This window comes from Callospermophilus lateralis, chromosome 10 (assembly GCF_048772815.1).
Source record: "Callospermophilus lateralis isolate mCalLat2 chromosome 10, mCalLat2.hap1, whole genome shotgun sequence".
NCBI classification, from domain to species: domain Eukaryota; kingdom Metazoa; phylum Chordata; class Mammalia; order Rodentia; family Sciuridae; genus Callospermophilus; species Callospermophilus lateralis.
This window is the reverse complement of record NC_135314.1, coordinates 9,590,898-9,612,911: the sequence shown is the minus strand read 5'-3', so window position 1 is coordinate 9,612,911 and position 22,014 is coordinate 9,590,898. Positions and strand designations below refer to the sequence as shown.

General features: G+C 48.0%; 1 protein-coding gene across 1 annotated transcript in view; it reads right to left on the bottom strand.

Annotated features, from left to right (window-relative positions):
• Positions 1–21,686, bottom strand: part of Rcan1 (regulator of calcineurin 1) — an 84,237-nt gene extending 62,551 nt beyond the window's left edge. Inside the window, exon 1 of the mRNA XM_076867389.1 lies at positions 21,302–21,686. Within this exon, the coding sequence (XP_076723504.1) occupies positions 21,302–21,544 (243 nt within the window). The 5' untranslated portion in view covers positions 21,545–21,686. The remainder of the gene's footprint in view (positions 1–21,301) is intronic.
• Positions 21,687–22,014: the final 328 nt, after the last annotated feature.

The window sequence follows — 22,014 nt, the reverse complement described above, 5'->3', positions numbered from 1 at the left end:
TGGCTGCTTTCCCCTAGGTCTCGGTACACTGCCAGAATAAGTCAAAAAATACTTATTTGAATGAACAAATAAATGAATGAGGAATCATGAAAAAGTTTCCCAGCATCCTGATCCAGAGGGAATAAAGGTGCTGAGCTCCCTTTCCAAGTGCATCTCCTTAAGTGACAGTTTTTTCCACATTATCCTCACACATACATTTTCAGTTGACAACCTATTCCCATCCCAGCACTGAGCACCAGCCCCCTTCCTGGACTCCCACAGGCTGCGGTGCTGAGCTTGTAGCCAGCCCTTCCTCCTCCTGGAGCATGTGCAAGGAGACGATGGGCCACGTCTTGATGGTCCCTCAGTGTAGATAACTGAAGGAAAGTTACAAGACCAGAAGGTGCACTTCCAAGGATGGCTCCAGGTCTCCCCAGGATACCCAAATAAAACGGCAGCTTGTTCGCACAGAACCTATGCATATCCTCTTGCGTTGCTTTAAGCCAGCTCCAGAGGACCTGCAGGACATGACACAGTGCCAGTGCCCTGGGCATAGCAGTCATACCGCACTGCTTAGAAATGATGCCAGGTACAAAGTCCGTACGTGTTCATTACAGATGGGATTCTTTTTCCCAGAACACTTTCCATCTGTGGTTGTTGGGACCCAGGGGTGCAGAACTCCCAAATACAGATGCTTCACTTACCTGAGAAGCGTGGGTGCTGGTGGGCAGGTAAAATACATCATAAACATAAAGCGTAGCTAGCCGGTTGTATACTAGAGTCGTAAGAATGACTGGATTTGATAGCCTAGAAACTTCTGGCCATGGTAATATTTCATGACTTGATCTGGGAGGTCAGGATCAGGGTTTGTTTGTTGAGTAAAAACCCTCAGGGACCTGCGTGCGGTGATGCCTACCCGGCGTCAGGAGAAACTCACCAGGACATACAAAGTGGTTTTCCTTAGGAAAAGCAGGGAATCAAGACAGACCCAGAGCCAGTCCTCAATTCCTGAATATTATCCAGTGATGCTCAATACATACTTAAGCACCTACTTGTACCAGGCCAGTCTAGGAGCGGGAAGGAGCAGAGAGCGAGATGGAATGAAACTCCGTGTCTGCAAGCCGTTCACACCCTAGTGAAAAGAGATGAACAGCAAAGAATAAAAGGTGGCACAGGGAAAAAGAAAGTAGGGCAGGGACAGAGAGTGCAGAGAGGGTACAAATGAAACCAGTTGGCTGAGAGGGTCCCTGCAAAGGTGACAGGACCTGAAGGAGGTTGGAAGGAAGAGCCAGCACAGGACATGGGACACAGTGTACTCAGAGAACACGGAGGCAATGATGAGGGACCCGGCAGCTACCCCGGGAGCACAGACACTGCCCAGCAGGCAGGAAGTGGAGAGCCATGGCGGGTCACAGCAAAGTGGAAGGAAGTTTCAGCCGAGCTTCAAGCATGACTGTTTTAAGAGTCAACGCCTCAAGTCCTTTAAACTGCCACTGAATTCTAAGTCTCATTCATCCATCTATGGAGAAGAGGGGCTTTGGGACCCTCATGCGGTGGATCCTGCTGCGGTTGTGTTAACACCCAAAAGACCACTATTTTATCCAGGTCCACCGAACTTAAACACCACCCAATGTCACTCATCCTCTCCCCACCTGAATCACAAGGGGCGTGAGGAACAGCAAGCTACAGTACGACAGCATTCAGGCTGCAAAACTAGCCAAGTGTTCGCCAGCTCCACCACGGTGCTCAGTGTCCACGTGTGCCAAACCACAGAACACGCACCTTGAATTACATAATCTAAGCAGTCAATCATAACTCAGTAAAGCTGGAGGGGTGCTGTCCAGTGTATTGAAGAAGTGCCCCCGACACCCTGCCAGAATCTCAGATCTATCTTTACCAACCCTCCACTGAGTTTAAATAGATGAAAGAAAAATGATGAGTGGTGAGCAAACCTGAGGACACCACCCCAATTTGCCCAGGTCTGAACTTCCTTTTTGGGGAGAAGTTTAGTTTACAGGTGGGGGAGCGTGGATCCCAGCCTTGCCAGGCACTTGGGCAGCAGGGTACACAGCTCTCCCGCCAGGCCTGGCACATGCCCACATTAGCTCCTGGTGATGGTGCCCAGCCACACACTCACACTCCTGTGGCCCTGTCCTCTGAGTGACTGGGCTAAAAAAAGGTCTGATAAACCCCAGGATCATTAGGGCTACAGTTCTGAATATAAACCCTGGTCAGAAGGGGACTCAGGTCCATGCTGAGGGGACAAAGCCCCAACTTCCCAGCACCAGGATGAGATGCAAGGCAGTCCTGAAGTGGGACCATCTGCAGCATCGCAAGCCGCACAAGCCCTGGGCTCCCTCCTCACCAGAGCCACCTTCCTGGGCCCAGGGCTCATGGCTACTCCACACCAGGACTCCAGGTCTGCAAGAGAATCGCTTACTAACAAACCCACATTGATTGACGTTGCCTTCAAAAGTCAACAGAACCCAACCATCTGTACTTGTGTCTTCTGATTCCAAGGAAAAACCTTTTCTTGGCTGAGGCCGTCTGGTTCCTGACCAGATTTTCCTATGTAACGTCTGTTTTCTAGTGATCAATTTGGAGACGTCAATCTACAATTACCGGAAAACCTCAAAGGCTGGACTGAATTGGAGTGCCGGGAGGACGTGGGAAAGACTGTGGTGCTGGCCCTTCGTGGATACGGGAGGGAGGCCTGGAATGGGAACAGGGTCTGGGTACCCGAGGCTGGGAGCACTGGAGCCTCAGAGCACAGTCCTGCACAGCAGCTGCAGGGCACCAGGGAGAACTTCCCGCCTTCGCTCTGAAAGGAGCTCCGACGGAACTCCGTCTTCTATGAAACTTGACACTAGTTCATACAAACTAGGACATCAGATGATGTCCTCAAACTTGCTAGTTAGGAAGACATCATTATGAGATGATCTCATGAGAAAACTAGTCAGACGGAGGCATAGCAGTGAAGCATACAGTTTGGGGTCAAAAAATGCTCAAATATTGGCAATTTCATGTGTTTTGACATGACACTAACCAGCCCTCACCCAACCGCCACACACTTAGGGTGACTGGCACTGCCAGGACACCTGCGACTGTTCTCCCCAGGTACGAATCACCCTGGTCCAGCCCTCTCAATACGCTGTCACAATCATCAAGAAATGGAATCTTCGTGAACAAGACGTGGGTGTGCTACTGGCTGAGGTGCCACCCAGGTCACAGCTTCCTGCCAAGCAAGGTCTACACATCTGCTGCCTTTCCCCGGAGCGGGCAGGGGCAGCGTGGACCGAACAAGAGTCCTGCCTCCAGAGGACAGACGGCCTGTCATCGAGGGGGCAGGCTTCCACGCGGGTGGGCCAGGGGCTCTGCCGCTGAGCCCAGCGCTGTGTGGAGGGAGGATACCCACCATTTCCAGGATAGGAAACCGGCTTAGTAAATACGCAACTGGAAACTGTGGGGAAGGCTGAACCAGACCACCTCCGCCCTCGAGGAACGAGTGCCCAGTCTAGAGAAGCGCTGTGTGCCCCAGGGCGGCCACTGTCCCAGGCGGACCTAGAACTCCGTGACCATCAGGGAGAAGCAGCTCCACTTCTCCTTTCATTCTGGGGCAGAAGGGCTGTGGGGCGCGACTGCGTTCCTACCCTGCTCATTGAGGGCAAGCGATTATTTTAGAGTTGTTGCAAAACAGGGGACGCAGATGTTCACAACTGATAGATGATATCAGAAGAGTGTCTTTCCTGACCCTTGCGTCAGAACGTGGACCTCAGAAAAGAAACAGTCCAATGGCTGAATGGGCGGAGGATGTGAACCCCCAGCCCACAGAGGAAACGGAACCAGCTAGTGAGCACGTGGGAAAAGAGAGCGATCCTGAGTCAGAGACTGAAAAAAGTGAGACTATCCCGTGGAAGAGGAGTGGGGCGCCCCTCTCTGGAAGCCTGGAGTAACGTGGGAAGCATGGGATGAGACAGGCCAGGTGCCTGGCGAGGACAGTGAGAGAAGGGGTGGTGCTGGGGGAAGAACAGGGCTTACAGTCAGACCACAGGTGTTTGTCTAGCAGGTACTGGCCTGGGGACAAACTCCCCAGGTCTGGGTGTCCTCCCTATAAAACTCAAGTCATAACAAGAACACACCACGCAGGGATCCTGGGCATTGTGGACAGTGAGGGACCAGGAGGGCAGGCAGCAAGGGGTCAGGGCTGAGAACAGGGACTGGACCAAGACCGCCGCCATGGTTCACATCCCGCCCTCCCCCACTAGGCTGGGCAATGCGGAGCAAGTGACTTGACCTCCACAGTCCTCTGCTTCTCCACCCAAAGAACGGCGATGAACCCAGAAGCCCCTTCTACCCTGGCTGGCACCTAGTAGGTCCTGAATAAATCCACTGTCGCCATTTCCCTTTTGAGGTGCACTGGAGGCAGAAACAGAGGGCCAGCAGAGAGGGAGGAGAAATTACCTAATTTTTAAGTTCTAAAAAAATGCCTCAAGGCTTTTCCCTGACCATGGAAACAAAATGGACCAGCACCTGCCAGGAGAATAGAGGCCTGGTGCTTTTGTGTCTGGCTCCAGCTGTGCGTGACCTTTCAGCAAATCACAAACTCGGCTAAGAGTACACACAGCCCATCTATTTGCCACCAATCTCCGCGTGGGAGCCTGGGCACTGCAGGTGGTTGCTGTTATCTAATCTAATCTGGGCTGAGAGAAAAAAATGAGGGGTTTGCTCAGGCCCCCAGGAGGCAGGGTCCTTGACCCACCAGAGGCTGACTTCTTAACTGGCAAACAGATCCGGGTATGTACATGGCCTTGGCTGACTGCGGGGAGGAGCAACACTGCTCCCCAGCACCCACAAACCACTGTCGGAAGGGCTCCAGTGGAGGCCACGGTACTCAAGGCTCTGCCAAGGAGCCCAGGACCTGCAGTGGCCAAGCAACCCGCCACCACTCTGCAGTCAGGACACACTGTGCTCTAGCCACGAAAGGGGCTCCCTCTCAGTGACCCCAGCCCAGCCCGTCTGCAAACAATGTCCCCCCCAATATACCTGCATCCAGGGTTCTCACTAGGGACAGAGAAGACCCAGCCTAGAGACCTCCAGGACAGGGACACCTCCAGGCACGGACAGCATCAGCCACCTCAGTATGTGTCAGAGCTGACATCTATGGAGGTGCTGGTAAAGCAAGTCCTCTCTGAGCCTGGTCCACCTGTGGGTCAAGTGACCTCACTAAGCCCCATAAGGTGCTACTGTCATGACCCTTACCTGCGGTGGCCAGCAGAGGCCCCACAGCCCTACTGCCAGGGAGCAGCACCTTGGGGTGCTCTCAGTTCCCCTCCAGAGAGGCAGTCACAAGACCTGACACACAGCCAGGGCCCCTGCCTCCCAGTCCCTACCTCGGGAGAGCCTCTGCAGTGCTGAGGGAAGTGACTCAGCCAGACACGGTCACTGAACCGCACTCAGGCCAGCCGGGCTTGGAGGGAGTCGGTGCAGCTCGGGCACGTGTGCTACTGCTGTTACTGGTCTGCACACGCCAGGACCCTGGCTTTTATGTACAGAGGAGAAGTGGAGTGTGAGGAGCAGAGCTGGGGCCAGAAACAGCGAGATGCCTGAGACCAAAATAAGGGGCCTCGACCTCTCTGAGCACGCCGAGTGGCCACCAGGTCCTTCTAGCACCAACAGCACACATTCCCATGGTATAAATGAGGAGCATGCTCCCCACCAGCAGCTACCAGCCATATGTGGCTATTTCCATTAAAATTGGCTAGACTTCAAATTAAAATTCAGTTCCTCAGTAGAACTAGCTACATTTTAAGTGCATGTGGAAATTAAAATTAAAATTAATTAAAATATAATAAAATCATATGTTAGATTCTACATTCACATATGCCACACTTCAATGCTCAGTGGCCACATGTAGCTAGTGGTTGCCACATGGAATATTTCCATCTGGGTTCAGAGTTCCACTGGGCAGACTCTGGCCTGCAGATGGAGATGTGTGGAACATTCTTGCAGCCACTTTAAAGAATTGTGTGCTAGGTTAGAACCTATATAAAAGTAACAAAGACAGCCAGGTTTGTTCTTGTATATAACCAGTCTAAAAACGGGAAAAGACTCATCAAAGATGCATGAAGGTGAGTTAACTACCGCATGCCCTCCCAAGCTTACAACCAAAGATGAAGCACCAGCGTTTCCCTAAGACAGAATGCTCATCTGCTGCTTCCATGATTCAATGCTGATGTATCATTTGTACAAGAAAACAATACACATGTAAGTTTGTAAAGAAGATGGATGGCAAGATCATCATTATTTAATTATATACTTGGAAAATGCAAAAGTTTGAACAATAAGTTGTACAGAACTAATCAAAAATTCAAATCAGGTCCAAAATCCAAAACTTTTTGAGTGCCAACATGACACCTCAGAAAATTTCACAAGATGCGTTGTAGTCAATACACAGAAGCATTAAACATATAAAACTGCCCTTGGGCTCTTCTATGTATACATACAACATATGAACATGAAGCATAAATGAATTTTGCATTTAATATTGGATCCTATCCCCAAGAAATCTCACCAAATATGAACAAATATTCTAAAATCCAGACTCCTCTGGGCCCATGCTAAGAGACATGCAACCTGTATTAGAAATGGCAAAAAGGCTAAGGTGTGGGGTGCAGCTGGTTACAAAGCTAATACTTAGAAACACATTTCATTTCCTTTATGTGAAAACACCACAAAGGTAAGGGGAAAAAGATCTCATTTTAATGCATTTCTTAAGTTTACATAAAAATATTACGCTGGAGGATCTAAAACATAAATACAAACTAAAACCAATAGGATCTATACAGAGAAAACTTCAAACCTATACTGAAAGCTGGCTTAAGTAGGTAGAACAGTATAGGAACATAATATGTAAATATGTCAATTAACTATAAACCAAACAGGTAACTATAAAGAAGAAAACCAGAAGCCTGAACTCACTTCTTATGCCACAATAGCAATGAATTAAAGGCAAACAACAAATACAAAAATGTAAAAATACTGGAAGAAAACATACTACTATACATTTTGGCCTAGATATGTGACAAACTCAGAAGTCAGGAAGTGACATTTCTTGCACTTAAACCACAAATAAAAATAATAAAATTTCTGTGGGTTAAAAATATCACAAAATCAAGTGGTCACCTGGAGAAAATATCTGTAATATGTGTGATAAAGAACTGATTTCCTTAATAAACAAAAAAAAAATGAAATAAGATTCTTAAGTACAGGAAAAATTCACTCAAAAGATAGTAAATTATAAGCAATCAATTTACAGAGGGAAAAAAAAAGCAACAAATGACCAATGAGCATAATAAATGGTTAACCCTGTACCTAATAAGGAAAAGCAAATTAAAACAAGGAGATACTATTTTGCATGTATCAAAGATCCTGGCAGTGATTCGAACTGATTTACAATTCTGGCAAGAATGTGGGGAAAGAGAAATTCTTATGCCATGCTGGTGGTGATACAAATCAATATAAACATTCTGGAAAGCAAACTGACAATATCTATAAAAATGTAAAATAACCATACCCTCTGACTGAGAAATTCCACTGGAAAATGCATCTCATAATATACTCACATAAGCAAACTAAGATATATATGCAAGAATGCTGCTTGGAACATGGTTTATAATAGGAAAAAAAAACTGAAATGACCTAAATGTTCATCAATAGAAAAAACTAGTTTAACTGGGTTATGTTCTTATAATGAAACATCCGTCAGTCAAAGGAAATGCAGAGTTCATTGGAAAGACAACCACAATATGGTAAAAAGGCAGGTAGCAAAATAATGATATTCAACACAGTACTATGTAATACTGTAACCACATACACTTGGCACTTATTCAAATGTGTTTATCTCTGTATACATCATACATGTTTCTATGTAAAACTCCACAGAGGTGACCTCTGAGGAACAGGCTGAAAGAAGACAGTAGAGGACTTCAGGAAATGCTTGTCTTCTTATTTCTTGAGGCCAACCATTGCTTTTATGATGAACTATTTTTCAAATCACAGAGCAATGTAAGCAAGTATAATAACCTATAGTTGGTGCTCAGCAAATGGTACTTATGAGTTGGCACTAGTCTACCCGGTGCCCCTCAAGAGCCTTATGGCAGCACAGGCAGACCTAATTCGACTGGTGCTAACTGCTTGCTGAAGTCAGCCTGGAATGGCTGTGCAGTCGGCAACGAAGGTGGACAAGGTGTGGGTCATTCTGAACTGGCCCCAGGATCACACTATGCCAAAGCATCCCCCCTTCAATCTTCAGCCCCTTACCCCTACCCCACACCTCTCTATGACACCATTATCTCGCAGTACTGCCTGGGGACAGACTGACTGTTGGGTGACATGCCAGTGCAGGGTAAGAATCGCGTTTTTGAAAACTGGCTGGTTTAATTAAAAGCACAGCGGGGCGCTGGGCCGCAAGCAGACAGCCTGCCTTTTGCCATGGAAAGTCATCTTCCCTGGCACAGTCTGATGGAAACCAGGACACCACTCAGAGATAAGAAGGACAGCAAGGTGATCTGGCCCGCTTAGGACCTGATATGGACAGGACCCAGACACCTGTCATCAGGTGCTAGCAGCTGGCTGGTGCAGGAGGTGCAGATGTCGCAGATGATAATGTACTTCTGGAAAGGCCTGTCTGTGCCCTAGAGGACATTCAAAGCACAACGAGAAAAAGGGGAGGGAAGGAGAGAGGGAGACCCTCACCACCACACATGGACGTTTATTTTTCAATTATAGGATTTTTTTTTAAATTGGGCTAGGAAGTCTAGGATTTCCTCTCACCTACAATAATGATTTTTACTTTATAGTTTCTGAAAATTCAGTTAATTTGATATCGATTTTTTTAAAAGTATTTAAGTTCTTCAAATATTTTCAACTTTGTAGGAAAGCTCATTTCACATTAAGCAGCCTTTTAATAAGGTCCCAACATATTATGTGAAATTACAGTTTATTCTAAGCATTTACAAGTGATAATGAGTCATGCTAATCTGATGGTATTGTATATTTTACTATAGTATTCTCAATATTTAAAAACACCTAAGTTTGTTTATTTCTCTCTCTCTCTCTCACACACACACACACATACACACCACTGTAATGATTTAAAGCCTCAAACACTTGGTCTGAAATAATTGACACAGCTTCTAAAGTTGACTAAGTTACTCCTGGGAAAATAAGTCTTCCTCGTTAGCATACTAACAGTAACAATGTTTTCATTTTTATGGTCTTTTCACTTTCAGTGCTCCACAAAGGGCAGAGAAGTTACTTGCCCAAAAGGAAAGAGCCAGTGGCTGGTGGAGCTGGGATCTGAATTCAGGCTGACTGGGCTCTTGGGCATAGCCTCCTAACGGGGAGAACTCTGAACTGAGGGCGGTAGTGGTCCATAAGGAAGGTGGGCATGCAGGGTGTGTGTGCACACACCTCACCCACTCCTCCACTCTTAGCAGAGCCTGAAATCTAGTAAGACTAACAACTAGCGGCTTGAAAAGCTGCAAGTGGGTGGCCCTGCCATGCAACCCCTGTGCTCATAGAGAGAGAATGAAGGATGTAACAACTGAACAAGCAAACAAGAATTAAGTGGGGACCTAATACAAGACCCTGAACCATATACTCACTGACATTAAAGACTATTTTCTGAGCATCTCCTGTCTTCAGATGCCATCATGAACACTGCCACAGCATCCTAGTGGCAGAGGCACCATCTAGACCTCTCTGTACACTGTGGGTCAAGCATCCCTGATCCAAAAATCCAAAGTCCAAAAGACTATGCAAATATCCCCAAATCCAAAAAGCTCTAAATCTGAAACACAAAGTTCCAAGCATTTCAACTTTATGAAGGTGAAGCTGCTCAAAGTCCCAAGCACAGCCCTCTAGGTGGCTCCTCCATGTCAAGCCTTGAACACAGGACACAATGTGCCCTGCGCTCCTCTTATAACTGCAGGAAGTCGCCGACTCAACACACAGCCTGTTATCCCCAGCCAACCTCACCTGGGTTGGAAAAGCTCCATCTTGGATTCAGCTTTCTAGAGATACCGAATGAGTCCTGAGTCACTTTCCAACCTGTGCAAGTATCCGCAGGCCCATTGGTGTATGGCAGCCCAGTGAATCTTTCTGATGGGTGGCCTGTTTTCCAGGCCTGCAAAGCAGTTTTGCAGGTAGTTGAGCCAGACCACCTGAGATCCTCGGGCTAGGATGCAAAAGTGGAGTTGAAATCTATCAAATTTGGTGGAATCTCAGCTCCAGTCCAGGCTCCCATCACTACATGGCCTGAGCAGGGGTCGAATCATCCCATTCAAGAGAGCAATTCCCACCACATCAGTCTGGTGATCTACCTCCCAGCAAGAGCTTCTCCTTTCAAAGTAATTTAATTGGAACCTAATACTGGAAGTCTGCTCACAAATCCCTAGTATCTCTGAAATCGTGTGTTTTCAGGAGTGAGTTCTTTCTTTGCATTTTTTTTTCCCTTTTTCTTTCTCTTTTTGCATGGTGCTGGGAGTGAACCCAGCGCCTGGCGCATGCCAGGCAAGTGCTGTACCACTGAGCTGCACCGGTGACCCTCTCTGCATTTTCTCAGGCTGATCATTTTGAGTGGTGTTTCAAACAAGCTGCACCAAATCATAGTACATGTGCTGGTGGGTGGGAGTCATTCCTTTAAAACATCTCCCCTTTAGGTGAACACAGATCCCCCCCCAGAGAGACATCTTCACCCGCAGTAGGGAAAAGCCACCATCAGGAAGTGGCTTCTCGCTTGTGTGGTTTTCTGAATGGGAGATGCGAGCTCTCCTTTTTTAAGTTTAAATGACAACTTACTTCTTTGTGCCATAAGAAATGACTTCTCCTTTCCTTCTGAAAACACTTTCTGTCTCTGATGCCTGAAATAGTCTAAGCCAACAGCAGGACCCAGGGCAGAACACACAGGAAGTTGCTTCCCCCTGCTGGTGACCAGTGGTCTTTTGAACACCATCAGTACAAAGCTCTCTGTTCCCTCCATGTGCAGGGACACCCTGCCCTTTGACAGCCCCCTAGTTGTGTCCTGGAGACAGGCCTTTCCCATGTGTTGTCGGTTATCCAATTTCTGGCTGGCTTGGACTCTAGACATCGTCCTGTAATTTGTGGGCTCCAAGTTCCTTTGTGTTGGGTGGGAAAGGGAAGATATTGTTTGACACAGAATTAAGTGAGCTGTTTAAAACAAGTGGAAAGGAGACCCAGCTTCAGTTCTGGTTCTGCCCATTCCACTGAGCACTCCTGAGGCCATGTCATTGCCCCTCTGAGCCTGAGCCACTTGTGGGAGAAATGGAAGGCCCTTCCTGCCATGGGACTCAGAACCCCAGAGTCAGGAGACTAGGAACCATGGAACTCTACGGTGCTTATTACTTTGTAAAGGGAGAAGTAGGCTCCTTTACCTATATATATAAAGTAAATAATAGCATCAATTTTAGAAGTTTTAGGAAGGATTACTGAGTGTGGGGTGCCTACCTGTGATCCCAGTAACTCAGGAGGCTGAGGCAGGATGAATGACAAGTTCAAGGCGAGCCTAAGTAACTTGTCAAGGCCCTAAGCAACTCAGTGAGGGCCTCTAAATAAAAAATTTAAAAAGGGCTGGGGATGTAGCTCAGTGATAAAGCACCTCTGGGTTCAATCCCCAGTAACCCACTTCCCCCAAAAGGAAGTTGCATGAAGTATTAAATGAGACAATGTACAAAAGATATTTAGCACAATTAGTAAGTGTTAAGTACAGTATTTATAATTAATTATATAACTGCTAATTTTATCACCACCCACACGTAAGAGTAGAAATAGGTGCTACCAAGAATTTCCCCAGCTAAGCACAGTGGCACAAACTCACAGTCTCAGCTACTTAGGAGGACGAGGCAGGAAGATCACTTGAGCTCAGGAGTTCAAAGACAGCCTGGGCAACATAGCAAAACCCCATCTCAATCAATCAATCAATAAGTTCATTCTAGGACAACAGACAGAAACCAAGATGGCCAAACCCTGACATATTATCATTCTATTAATAAGGTAAAGCTACCATGACATTTGGAAAAGTCTCCAGTAATTGTCAGATTTTTAAATGTTTTTTAAAAGCATTTCACTTCAATGTTCTGGCACTGAAAGTCATCTTTGGCAAACCTTCAAATGGTAACTCAACAGAATTGCTGCTGGTTCATTTGAACCCTCTGACACGGGGTCATTATGGATCAGTCTTACATGAATCCCCAAGATCTAAACACACAAAGCTGGAATGACTGAAATGAACTTTCTCTTTAGCCACAAACCAGCAGACAGTGCTCAGGAGGCTGAGGCAGGAGGACTGCGAGTTTGAGGCAAGCACAGCAGGGGTGTGGGTGGGAGGCTGGAGAAGCTGAATGGAAAAGAACTAGAACCACAATGAATGAACTCTCTTTCTGAGCAAATTCCTACTTGGAAAAGCCTGACTGAAGCAGTGCGGGTGTGGCCCCTGGGGCCCACGGACAGTGTCCCAGGGTAGAAGAGAGCTGAGCCATTCAGTCTGAAGAGCCAGAAAGGACCTCAGGGATTATCTAATTCAACTGCTTGACTGACAGATGAAACACAGGAGGCCTGGGGAGGCTGAATAAGGTGCCCAAGGACCACAGTGATCTATAAAGCTTTTAGTTAGATTTACATGACATGCATGATATCAACAGAATTAAGTTTGTGTCTTCCTGCTAGCCTGTGAATTCCAGGAAGGGAGAAACGTGTCTGTCTGCAGCCGTGCCCTCCTCATGCTGACCTCCTAGTCTGCGGGGCAACACAGGAGGCTGGGGCCTGGGGGGTCCGCTGGTTTGCCTGGGGTCCTGCAGCTGGTCATCAGCCAGCACAATGCTGGGAACACGGCTGGTACTTAAGGCGTATTTATTGAGTGAATGATCAGAATGAGTGGAGGACGCAGCTTTGCCCAGCTCTAGCAGCCCAGCTTTGCTTCTGCTTGAACACAACATGTTCAAGGCTGCCACTGTGCCTAGTGAACAATGAGCACTCAAGATAGCCACTAAGTAAAAACACAGGGCCAAAGGAATAATGGAGGTGTAACTGCATGAACCTCAGTTTCCTGTGGATAAAAATACATTCTTCATAGAGCTGTCCTAAGACTTAAATAAGATGCAAAAGAAAAACCCATAAGAGGCACACGAAAACCCATGTGCATTACCGTCTCACTGAGACAACAAGGGGCACAGCTCCAGAGTTAGCTAAAGCTGGTTGTGAGCCACGGGACCCATACCTCCCAGCCGTGTGACCTGGAACGGGTCTCTTGACCGGTGCCTGGCCACATGTATACTTACATACTGATGGTACAAAATAAAGCACTTCATACTAATGAATGGAAACTTTTATTGTCTTAAAAAAAAACCCATAAAGATTAACATAAAAAATACAAGGACAATTATTATAGACAACATTTGTATCTCAACTCCAAATTCATGTGTTAAAGCCCCAACAGGATTAGTGTCCTTACAAGAAGAGGCAACAGGGTTTTCTGTCTCGGCGCACACAGAGGAAAGACTATGTGAGGACACAGTGAGAAGGGAAAGAGCAGACCCAGAACCCAGCCGTGCTGGCACCCTGACCTCAGGCTTCTAACCTTCAGAACTAGGAGAAAGTGAATGTCAGTTGTTTAAGCCCCCTAATCTTTGGTGTTTTGTGATGGCAGCCCAAGCTGACTAATACGGTAATAAAATAAGACAATCTATTGTTATATTCGGGAGGAAAAATCCAAAATTAGCTCTCTGAATTAAATAACATTTTTGTCTTCTAATTCTAAATTCAGGCCAACCTCAAATACCTCTCTCTACGGTGCTAATTACGATTGCTCGTGGGAATTTCATACTGCATCCGCCAAAATTAGCAACAAGAGGAAAAGTACTGGACCTTCCAGCTTATCTAAACCAAAGGTTCAGTGTCTTGAGCTCTCTCAGAAATAAGGTAGATAACAGCTTTTGGTGATTCAGGAACTTAAAAATCTAGCTATCACCCCACCAATCAGGTATTGTATGTTAAGTTGTGGAGGCTAGAAGTGTATTCTTTTACACTGTTGAATCTAAAAAGAAAAAAATCAGATTAGAAGAAACCTTAATGAACTTTCCCTGCCTGCTGGGGTTGAACCGGGTCTCTTGCGTTCTGGGCAAGTGCCCTATACTGAGTCACATCCCCAAGCTCTCAGTCATCACTTCTGAACATTAGCTGCTCCACAGACATCGGAAAGTTTATAAAGAAAAGAATGATTGGACCAGCATCTCACTGCAGTGGAGGGGGGGGGGGGCTGGCCCTGTGAGCCACCTCCTGGTGTTCATGCCCGTGTCATTCCCGCCTCAAATGACCTGCAACGGGTCCCACTCCATCCAGGATGCCCTCTCTCACTCGCTCTGAGGGAACCCGCTGCCATGCCATGAGCTGCCCTGCAGAGGCCCAAGGGCAAGGAACTGAGGGGACCTCCATCCAAGAGTCGCCAAGGAACACCATGCTGCCGGCCTCAGGGTGACACCGGCACTGAGGCTTTAGTGCAGCCTGTGACAGCCTGAGGCAGAGGCTCAAGCTTAGCCATCCCCAGATCCCTGACCACAAACACTGAGAGGTAACACTCGTTTATTGGTGTAAGCCACTCAGTGCTGGGTTAGTTAGTGACATGGCAGTAGACAACAGATACAATGACCCAATGTGCAATGACCCAACGTCCCAGTCTCCATGACAAGCATTTTACACCCAGCGTAAGACGTTAAGTACCACTAGCATCCCCGTTTCACAGGCAGAGAAACTAAGGCACAGGTCAGAGTAACAATTCCCAGAGTCACCCTGCCTAAGTGGCAAAGGTACGCTGAAGACCCCTGCTGTCAACCAGGACACTGCACGTTTCCTCATGGGTGACCTTCACCCAGGATTTCTATGATGAGTGAGCTGTAGACAACACGAAGCCCCCTTTCCCACCATCAAAGTTGGGAGAGTGAAGGTAACTAACAGCCCCCTGATGTTATATCAATGAGCCACGGTCACACCTATTGCCATGGCATAGCCCCTCCATGCTCAGAGAACATGGTCAAGTCATCTTCTGTCCTCTCCACGGCCAGCACTCGCAGTCCTGAGGGAGGTCAGTATCTACAAAGGGGACGCTCTCTCACAATTGAACTGCATTTCAAGTGACTGGCCGGCTCCCACAGCCCTTGAGGCGAACCCTCATGACTGTGCACAGTGCGTGCCCACCACCACCATGCTACCCACGCTCCACGCACTCACAGACCTGCACACCACCAGGCCCTCGGTGGCATGCAGGGGAAACAGTGATTGTGTCATCTGATGGCATTTTTTAAAAGGAAAGAAACAGAGACAAAGGCAACAGCCTGAACTACAAGCACAGAAACCAGCAGCCGGCTCTCTCTATTCTACTCTATCACAAAGCCTATTTTTCCTTCCCTTATGTAATTGTCCCAAGCCTTGAAAAGTCAGTCTGTAGTTGCAGACTGTAACATTTAAAGCCATTGCTACTGAAGTAAAAAGGCTCTGAGCAAGGGAGGGTGTGGACCACGCTCTTGTTAGTGGAGAGGTGGAGGGGAGGAATTAAGAAAATACCTGTGGGTGTAGCAGGCACTGATTTATTAAGAGTCAGAAATTCTAAAATTAGGGAAATCGTGGGTAAGTTCTAAAACATACCTTGCATCTATGTAATGTGTGAGCTTTTAAAAACACAACCAAATAAACTGAACCAGACCATATTGGATATCAGATGACTTAAGGGAAGACTTTAATCCATAATTTAAGTCTGAGAAACCACACATCTCACCCTCCTACTAGGACAAAAAGTGAAAATGCCTAAAACTGCCTGATTTCCCACTGTCACTCTCCTGCTAGGATGTCACATTTTACCATGTGCTGCGCTCACTGACTGACAGGAATGGGCAGAAAGACAACCTCAGGCAGAGGCTGGGCCCATCAGCTGTGCCACCTTCCATCCTCAAAACACCTCAGTCATCAGAGTGCCACTAAAGGATGTCTTATTACCAAAGTCAGCTTTGGGAGGCGAGTCTGTGATTTGCCCTTGGGTGCAGCACATAAATGCTTAAGGGAGGTAGACCATCCCTGGGTAAAATGACTTAAGCCCTCCTGCTGACCACCAGTAATCCTGCTTTAAGGCTTCAAGGTCAAACAGCACTCCAGGAGAAGCCATCCTCCAGCCCAAGAACCTGGCTCCCATTAGAGACTCAAAAAAGAAATCAAGGTACAGACAGGTTGTCATCTGGCTAGAGGAGGAACCTGGTCATCAAGTATTCAGTTACCTTCAAGTATACAGTCATGCCTAGGGTCAGGCCAGACCCTTCTAGTTGGGGTAGTGACCCTTCCTCGACAGTGACTGACAAAATCACCTGGAGCTTGCTATGGGAATGGGAATGTCACAAGGTCCTGGAGACTCTAAGGTACACTTAGAGTGATAGAACCAACCTGCCAGGCCTCCTGATGGAAGAATTCAAGGATATCACTGAAACTCCCTCTTAACCAATCAGAACATTGTTTTATTAAAAGAATCAAGGGAGGTAGCTACCACAACTCTTTAGTAAGCATTTTTTTAAAAGTATGTATAAGTATATTCACTAGAATAGATTTTTGTGATTTTTCTGACTTAGCCTTCAAGCAACACTCTATCAGTCAAATAAATATTCATGTTTCAGACAACCAAAAAATGGTATGTGTTTTCACTGCTATGTGGAACTCCACTCACTGCTTCTACAAAATAGTATTTGAGAACTCTGAAATTCCTGGTCACCTTGATGATGGTGGAGTAAACTCTTACCCTAGAGAACCAATAACTAGCCACTGCCCACAGTGCAAAGCATATGCATATGCAGTTACTGGTTCAAAGCACTGCTTTTCTTTCTGAAGCAGAACAATGGTTCACAAAAGTAGTAGTTACAGACAAAATAATCTTACATTTATAAAAGTTTTCATTAACTTACAATGATATTAATCTAATAATATAGTTTCAATTATTGTTAGGTAAAAACTTAACTGAGTCATTATAAATTATTTACATTATTGATGATGATCCAGCTAATAAAGATGATCTCACTTATCAGACCAGACATTAATAATTACAGAACAGCTTCTGTAAACTCTCAAAGGAATCAGTAGGCCAGGGCAATTTCTGTTTGCTTTTGAGACTCAGATTACAGAATCATAGGACGCTATATGCAAACAAGCTTGAGAGAGTCTTTTTCTGCAGGCTGTTTCTCTCCATAGTGGCCCCCAGCAGACTGGCTGTGGACAGGGGATGCCAGCCCACTGGCATTTGCAGTTCATCATCTATCTAACCAAGGTGAACACTGCTACTCTAAAGCACACCCACACATCCCTTATACCACCCAACGGTGACACGCTACCCTGAAGGAAGCTTCAGGTTGAAGTTCAGAAGCCACATCTTCCCAGAGGGCTGGTTTTAGCTAAATGAGAAAGGACCCACTCTCTAGAAGGCTTACCAATGACATCCCAAGATGTGGCTCTGGCTCCTGGATTGCCTTACTGCCCAAAGCTATTTGCCTCTGGGGGCTGAGACCCCTTAGCCCAGTGGGTTCTTGTCTTCCCCTACTGTTGTTATATCTTACAGGACTTTGTAAAGGGGCAACCAGGGCAGGAAGCTCCTCACAAGCTTCAGAAGAAGAAGGGGGCTTGAATGGAGGCTCTCTCCACTTCCCATTACCTACACGGAACCCACAGCAATCACCCTCCAAGCTCCCCAACCATGGCAGCAGCCCCCAACCTGCCCCTCCACTTCTCTCCTGCCCACTCATCTTTCTTCCCCACCTGGCCTTGCAGTTAAGATGACATCTGAACTGTACCATAGCTCCATCGTCCTCCAAGGAACCTTCCCTGGCTGCCCTCTGACCTCAGCCATGACCTCCCCACCTCCAATTCAACACACCTGGGGCTCCTTCTCACCTTACCCATAGTTCATCCCTGCACTGAACTCCAGCATTTGCTATTCCCTCTGCCTGGAGCCAGCCACACAAAAATCACCCTATCAACCCAGTTCAAGCTGCACAGAGGCCTTCTTGGGCCACTCAATCTAAAGAGGCTCCAGGCTGAGGCTTCTGTGTGTCCTTCTACCCACACAGTCCCCAGAGCCGCTCTCTGCCCTTCTCTGGGCTCTGGAAGGCTGACTCTACCTATGGACTCTACAGCTTGGGCTCTCTCGTCTCCTGCTGCTCACTCAGTGCTACTGAGGTTGGAGACATGGGTGCTTCCCTTCCTGACTGGGCCTCAACACCTCAAATGGGCAACTTTTAAGTCTAGGGCTCCTGCCAGGTCGCTCCTCCCCTAGGTTCCAGCCACACTGCTTCCTGACATCTCTTACGGATTCCCTCAGGGTCACCCCAGCAAACCAGTTCTTCAGTAAGACCTCTTGGACCGCCACAGTGCTTGATCTGCTAGGACCTGACCACTAGGACCCAGCCCCCCACCCTGTCACTCTCTAGCCCACTTTCATTAACAGCCATGTTTGCCGCTGTGTCTGTCACTACCATCAGCCCTCCGTCCCCTCAGGCACCACATCTGCAGAGTCTACCAGTCATGAATCAAAATTAATTTACCAGCACTGAACAGGTAAAGACTTTCTTCCTTATCATTACTCCTGAAAAAAGTATGCATACCAACTATTTACAGATCATGTTGTGTTAGGTATTAAAAGTAACTAGAGGGGCTGGGATTGTGGCTCAGTGACAGAGTACTTGCCTAGCATATGTGAGGAACCGGGTTCAATTCTCAGCATTGCATATAAATAAATGAATAAAATAAAGGTCCATCAACATAAAAAAATATTTTTTTTAAAAAAAGTAACTAGAGATTCTAGGCGTGATGGTGCACAACTCTAATCCCAGTGGCTCAGGAGGCCGAGGCAAGAGGATTGTGAGTCTAAAGTCACCCTCAGCAAAAGTGAGGCGCTAAACAACTCAGTGAGACCCTGTCTCTAAATAAAATAGGGCTAGGGATGTGGCTCAACGGTCGAGTGCCCCTCAGTTCAATCCCTGGTACCCCCCACAAAAAAAAGGAAAGAAAAAGAAAAAAAGTAACTAGAGATAATTTAAAGTATAAGATGTACTTATGTTATATGCAAATGCCATGACTTAAGCATATAACATGGACTTTTAGTACTAAGGGGTTTCCTAGAAGCAACAATAGCCATATATACCAAGAGACAACTAACTGTATCTACAAGTGCCTTGTTCACTTGCTTTTTTAGGGTCCACCTCTTCCCCAGTCACTAGAGCCCAAGTTCATAAAAGCAGGGAGCCTGGCAAGTTCACCACTGCCCTCAGGCCAAAACCATGCCTGGAACAGGGCACCAGTCAACACAGAGAATGCACAAATGGGACACAAGCTAGCCCAGTGTGTCCACTCAAAGCACTGCCCATGGGTGAGGCCTTCCCCAATCAGCTGATGGACAGCCACCACCTCCATCCCTCCCAAACGTCCAGCCCCAAGTCTGTTTCTCCCTATGGCACCATCATCTTCTGATGTATTTGATATTTGTTTATTATCTGCTTCCTCCAACAAAGATGTCAGTTCTCAAAACGAAAATGCTAATGTAGTCACTGATGTAGCCTCGGCTCCTAGAGCAGTTCCTGCCCTACAGCAGAGTCACAATAAAGATTAAAATGAAGAATTGGCAAAGTGGGCCAATCTTTAAATGAAGCAGTCTGGGACCTGTTCCTGACACTGGGAAGAAAATGAAAACTATGAATTGCTGGACATCCAGCAACTCACTTGACACCCAGAAATTCATCCAGCAACTGCACTGGACACCCAATGCAGTTTTACATGACTTGATCTTACTCCAGGGAATAGCCTAGGACCCCCTTAAGAAAGATGCTTATCCTACCCAGAGAAGAAGCAGCTTTATTGTTTGTTTTATTTATCTATCTATTATTTGGTACTGCGGATTGAATCCAGGGCACTTTACCACTGGACTACATCCCCAGTCCTTTATTTTTATTTTATTTTATTTTATTTTATTCAATAAGTAAATAAATAAATAATAATAAAAAATTTGGAGACAGGGTCTCTCTAAGTTGCTGAGGCTGGCTTTGAACTTGCAATTCTCCTGACATGGGTTCCCCAGTGTCTGGGAGTAGAAGCCAGGCATTAGCCATTGCTGCCTGAGAAGAACAGGTTTGAGAGTAAGATGAGGAAGACCCTGTGTTGGTGACAGTTGTTGCTCTAGAAAGCATGCCCAGAAGTTGATGTGGCCATTATAAAAACCTTTCTGAAAGTAAATGGGCAAATAAATTATAAATAAATAAGACGAAGGCACACCGTTCCCATTCCACAGTAGTGTTCCTCTTGGCAGCAGCTTCAACTACAGTTCATTGACAGTGCCTGTGGACCCAGAGCCAAGCCTGAAAACATTGCTTTTTTGACAGCTGCTCTCTTAACGGGGCAGCTATCAAAGGCAGGTTTCATTCTGCAACGCCTACACTGTCCAAATTTTATTCTGCACAATAACTGAAGATTGGAATAAATTCCTCCTCCCCACCACCATCATTGATTACTCATACTTGCTCTCTCACCCTCCAAAGTGTCTAAAAATGTGCGGATTTGGGGGAGGGGGATCAATTCCCAATGTACTGAGTGTCCCTGGTGGTGGCATGTCACTCCTTCAAGGGAGCTAGCTTCCTGGCTAAATATGAAAGGTTTTGAAAATGGTCCCCTTCCCCCTAACACCATTCGACCAAAACTGGCCAACGAACCGCAGGATAATGAGCAACCACGGATCCTCACCCAAACACTGGCTTTTCTTCCAATAGTGCAGATTGAGAATGCAGAGACGTCGTCGTATTTATGAACAGTGAGTCACGTCGCCGCTCAACGTCTGTTTCCTCCTCCCTATGAATGAGGTGACCCCCCTCCCCTATCGAGTAAATGCAGGGCTGTGGCTAACGCCCCAGGGGGGCGACAGGAGCTGCCCGGCCGCTCGGGTCCTAATTCGTCCCCACCCGAAAACCCACCTGGCGCAGAGTCGTCGCTGGGAAGCAATAGCAAGCCCCGGCCGAGCGGAGCAGAGCCGCTGAAGACCCGCTTCGAGAGCTGCGCGCGGCCGGCAGGCGCTCAGGGACTGGGGACCCGCGGAGCGCCACCCCGGGGGCAAGGGCCCGCGGCCGGGCGTCCCGGGATTGCCATCCGCGGCGGACCTCGGCGCTGCGACCCGCTTCCTCGGGGCAACAAGTGTCCGCCCTCCGCCCCGACGGCCCGCCCGGCCCAGCCCAGCCCTCACCCGGCACAGGCCGTCCACGAACACGCGCGGGTCCAGGTGGCAGGCGATAGTGGCGCTGGGTAGGTCCTGCAGGTCCACCTCCTCCATCTCGCAGTCGATGAAGCTCCAGTCGCCGCCGCCCTCGTCGGCCTCGGCCGCCCCGGAGAAGGGCGCGAAGGGCCTCAGCGTCACCCCGGGCCGCGCCCGCGCCTCGGCCGCCTCCGCTGCCGCCCCGAGCCGGGACCCGGCCACGCCGTCCTCCATCCCCGCGCTCGCGCCCGCGCGCCCCTGTGCGCCCCCGCCGGCTGCGCCGGGCTCGCGCGCCGGAGCCTAGCGCTCTCTCCTCCGCGCCGCGGCCGCTGGCTCCCGGTTAACCCCCTCGGGATCGCGCGGCTGCCGGCTGCCGGCTGCCGTCTGTCACCACGGTTCCCGGAGACGCGGCCTCCAAGCGCCCGCCCCGCCCGCCTCCGTCCAGCGCGGGAGGGGCAGAAAGCCCGCGCGGCGCCCCGCCTGCCCAGCCCAGAAGGCGGAGCTCCGGCGGGTTCTGCGGCGGTCCCTTTAAGGCCGGCCTCAGCTAGGTTACCGTGTCCGACCCTTCCCGGAGAGAAGACCAATGAAAGAACAGGATTCTCATCAGGTGATCCTCATTCACCTCCCCAAGCCTGAAGCCTAACCGCGACCATATTTGTCAAGGGCAAAGGCCTGTAGCTGGTTCTTTTCTGGAGGCTAGTGGT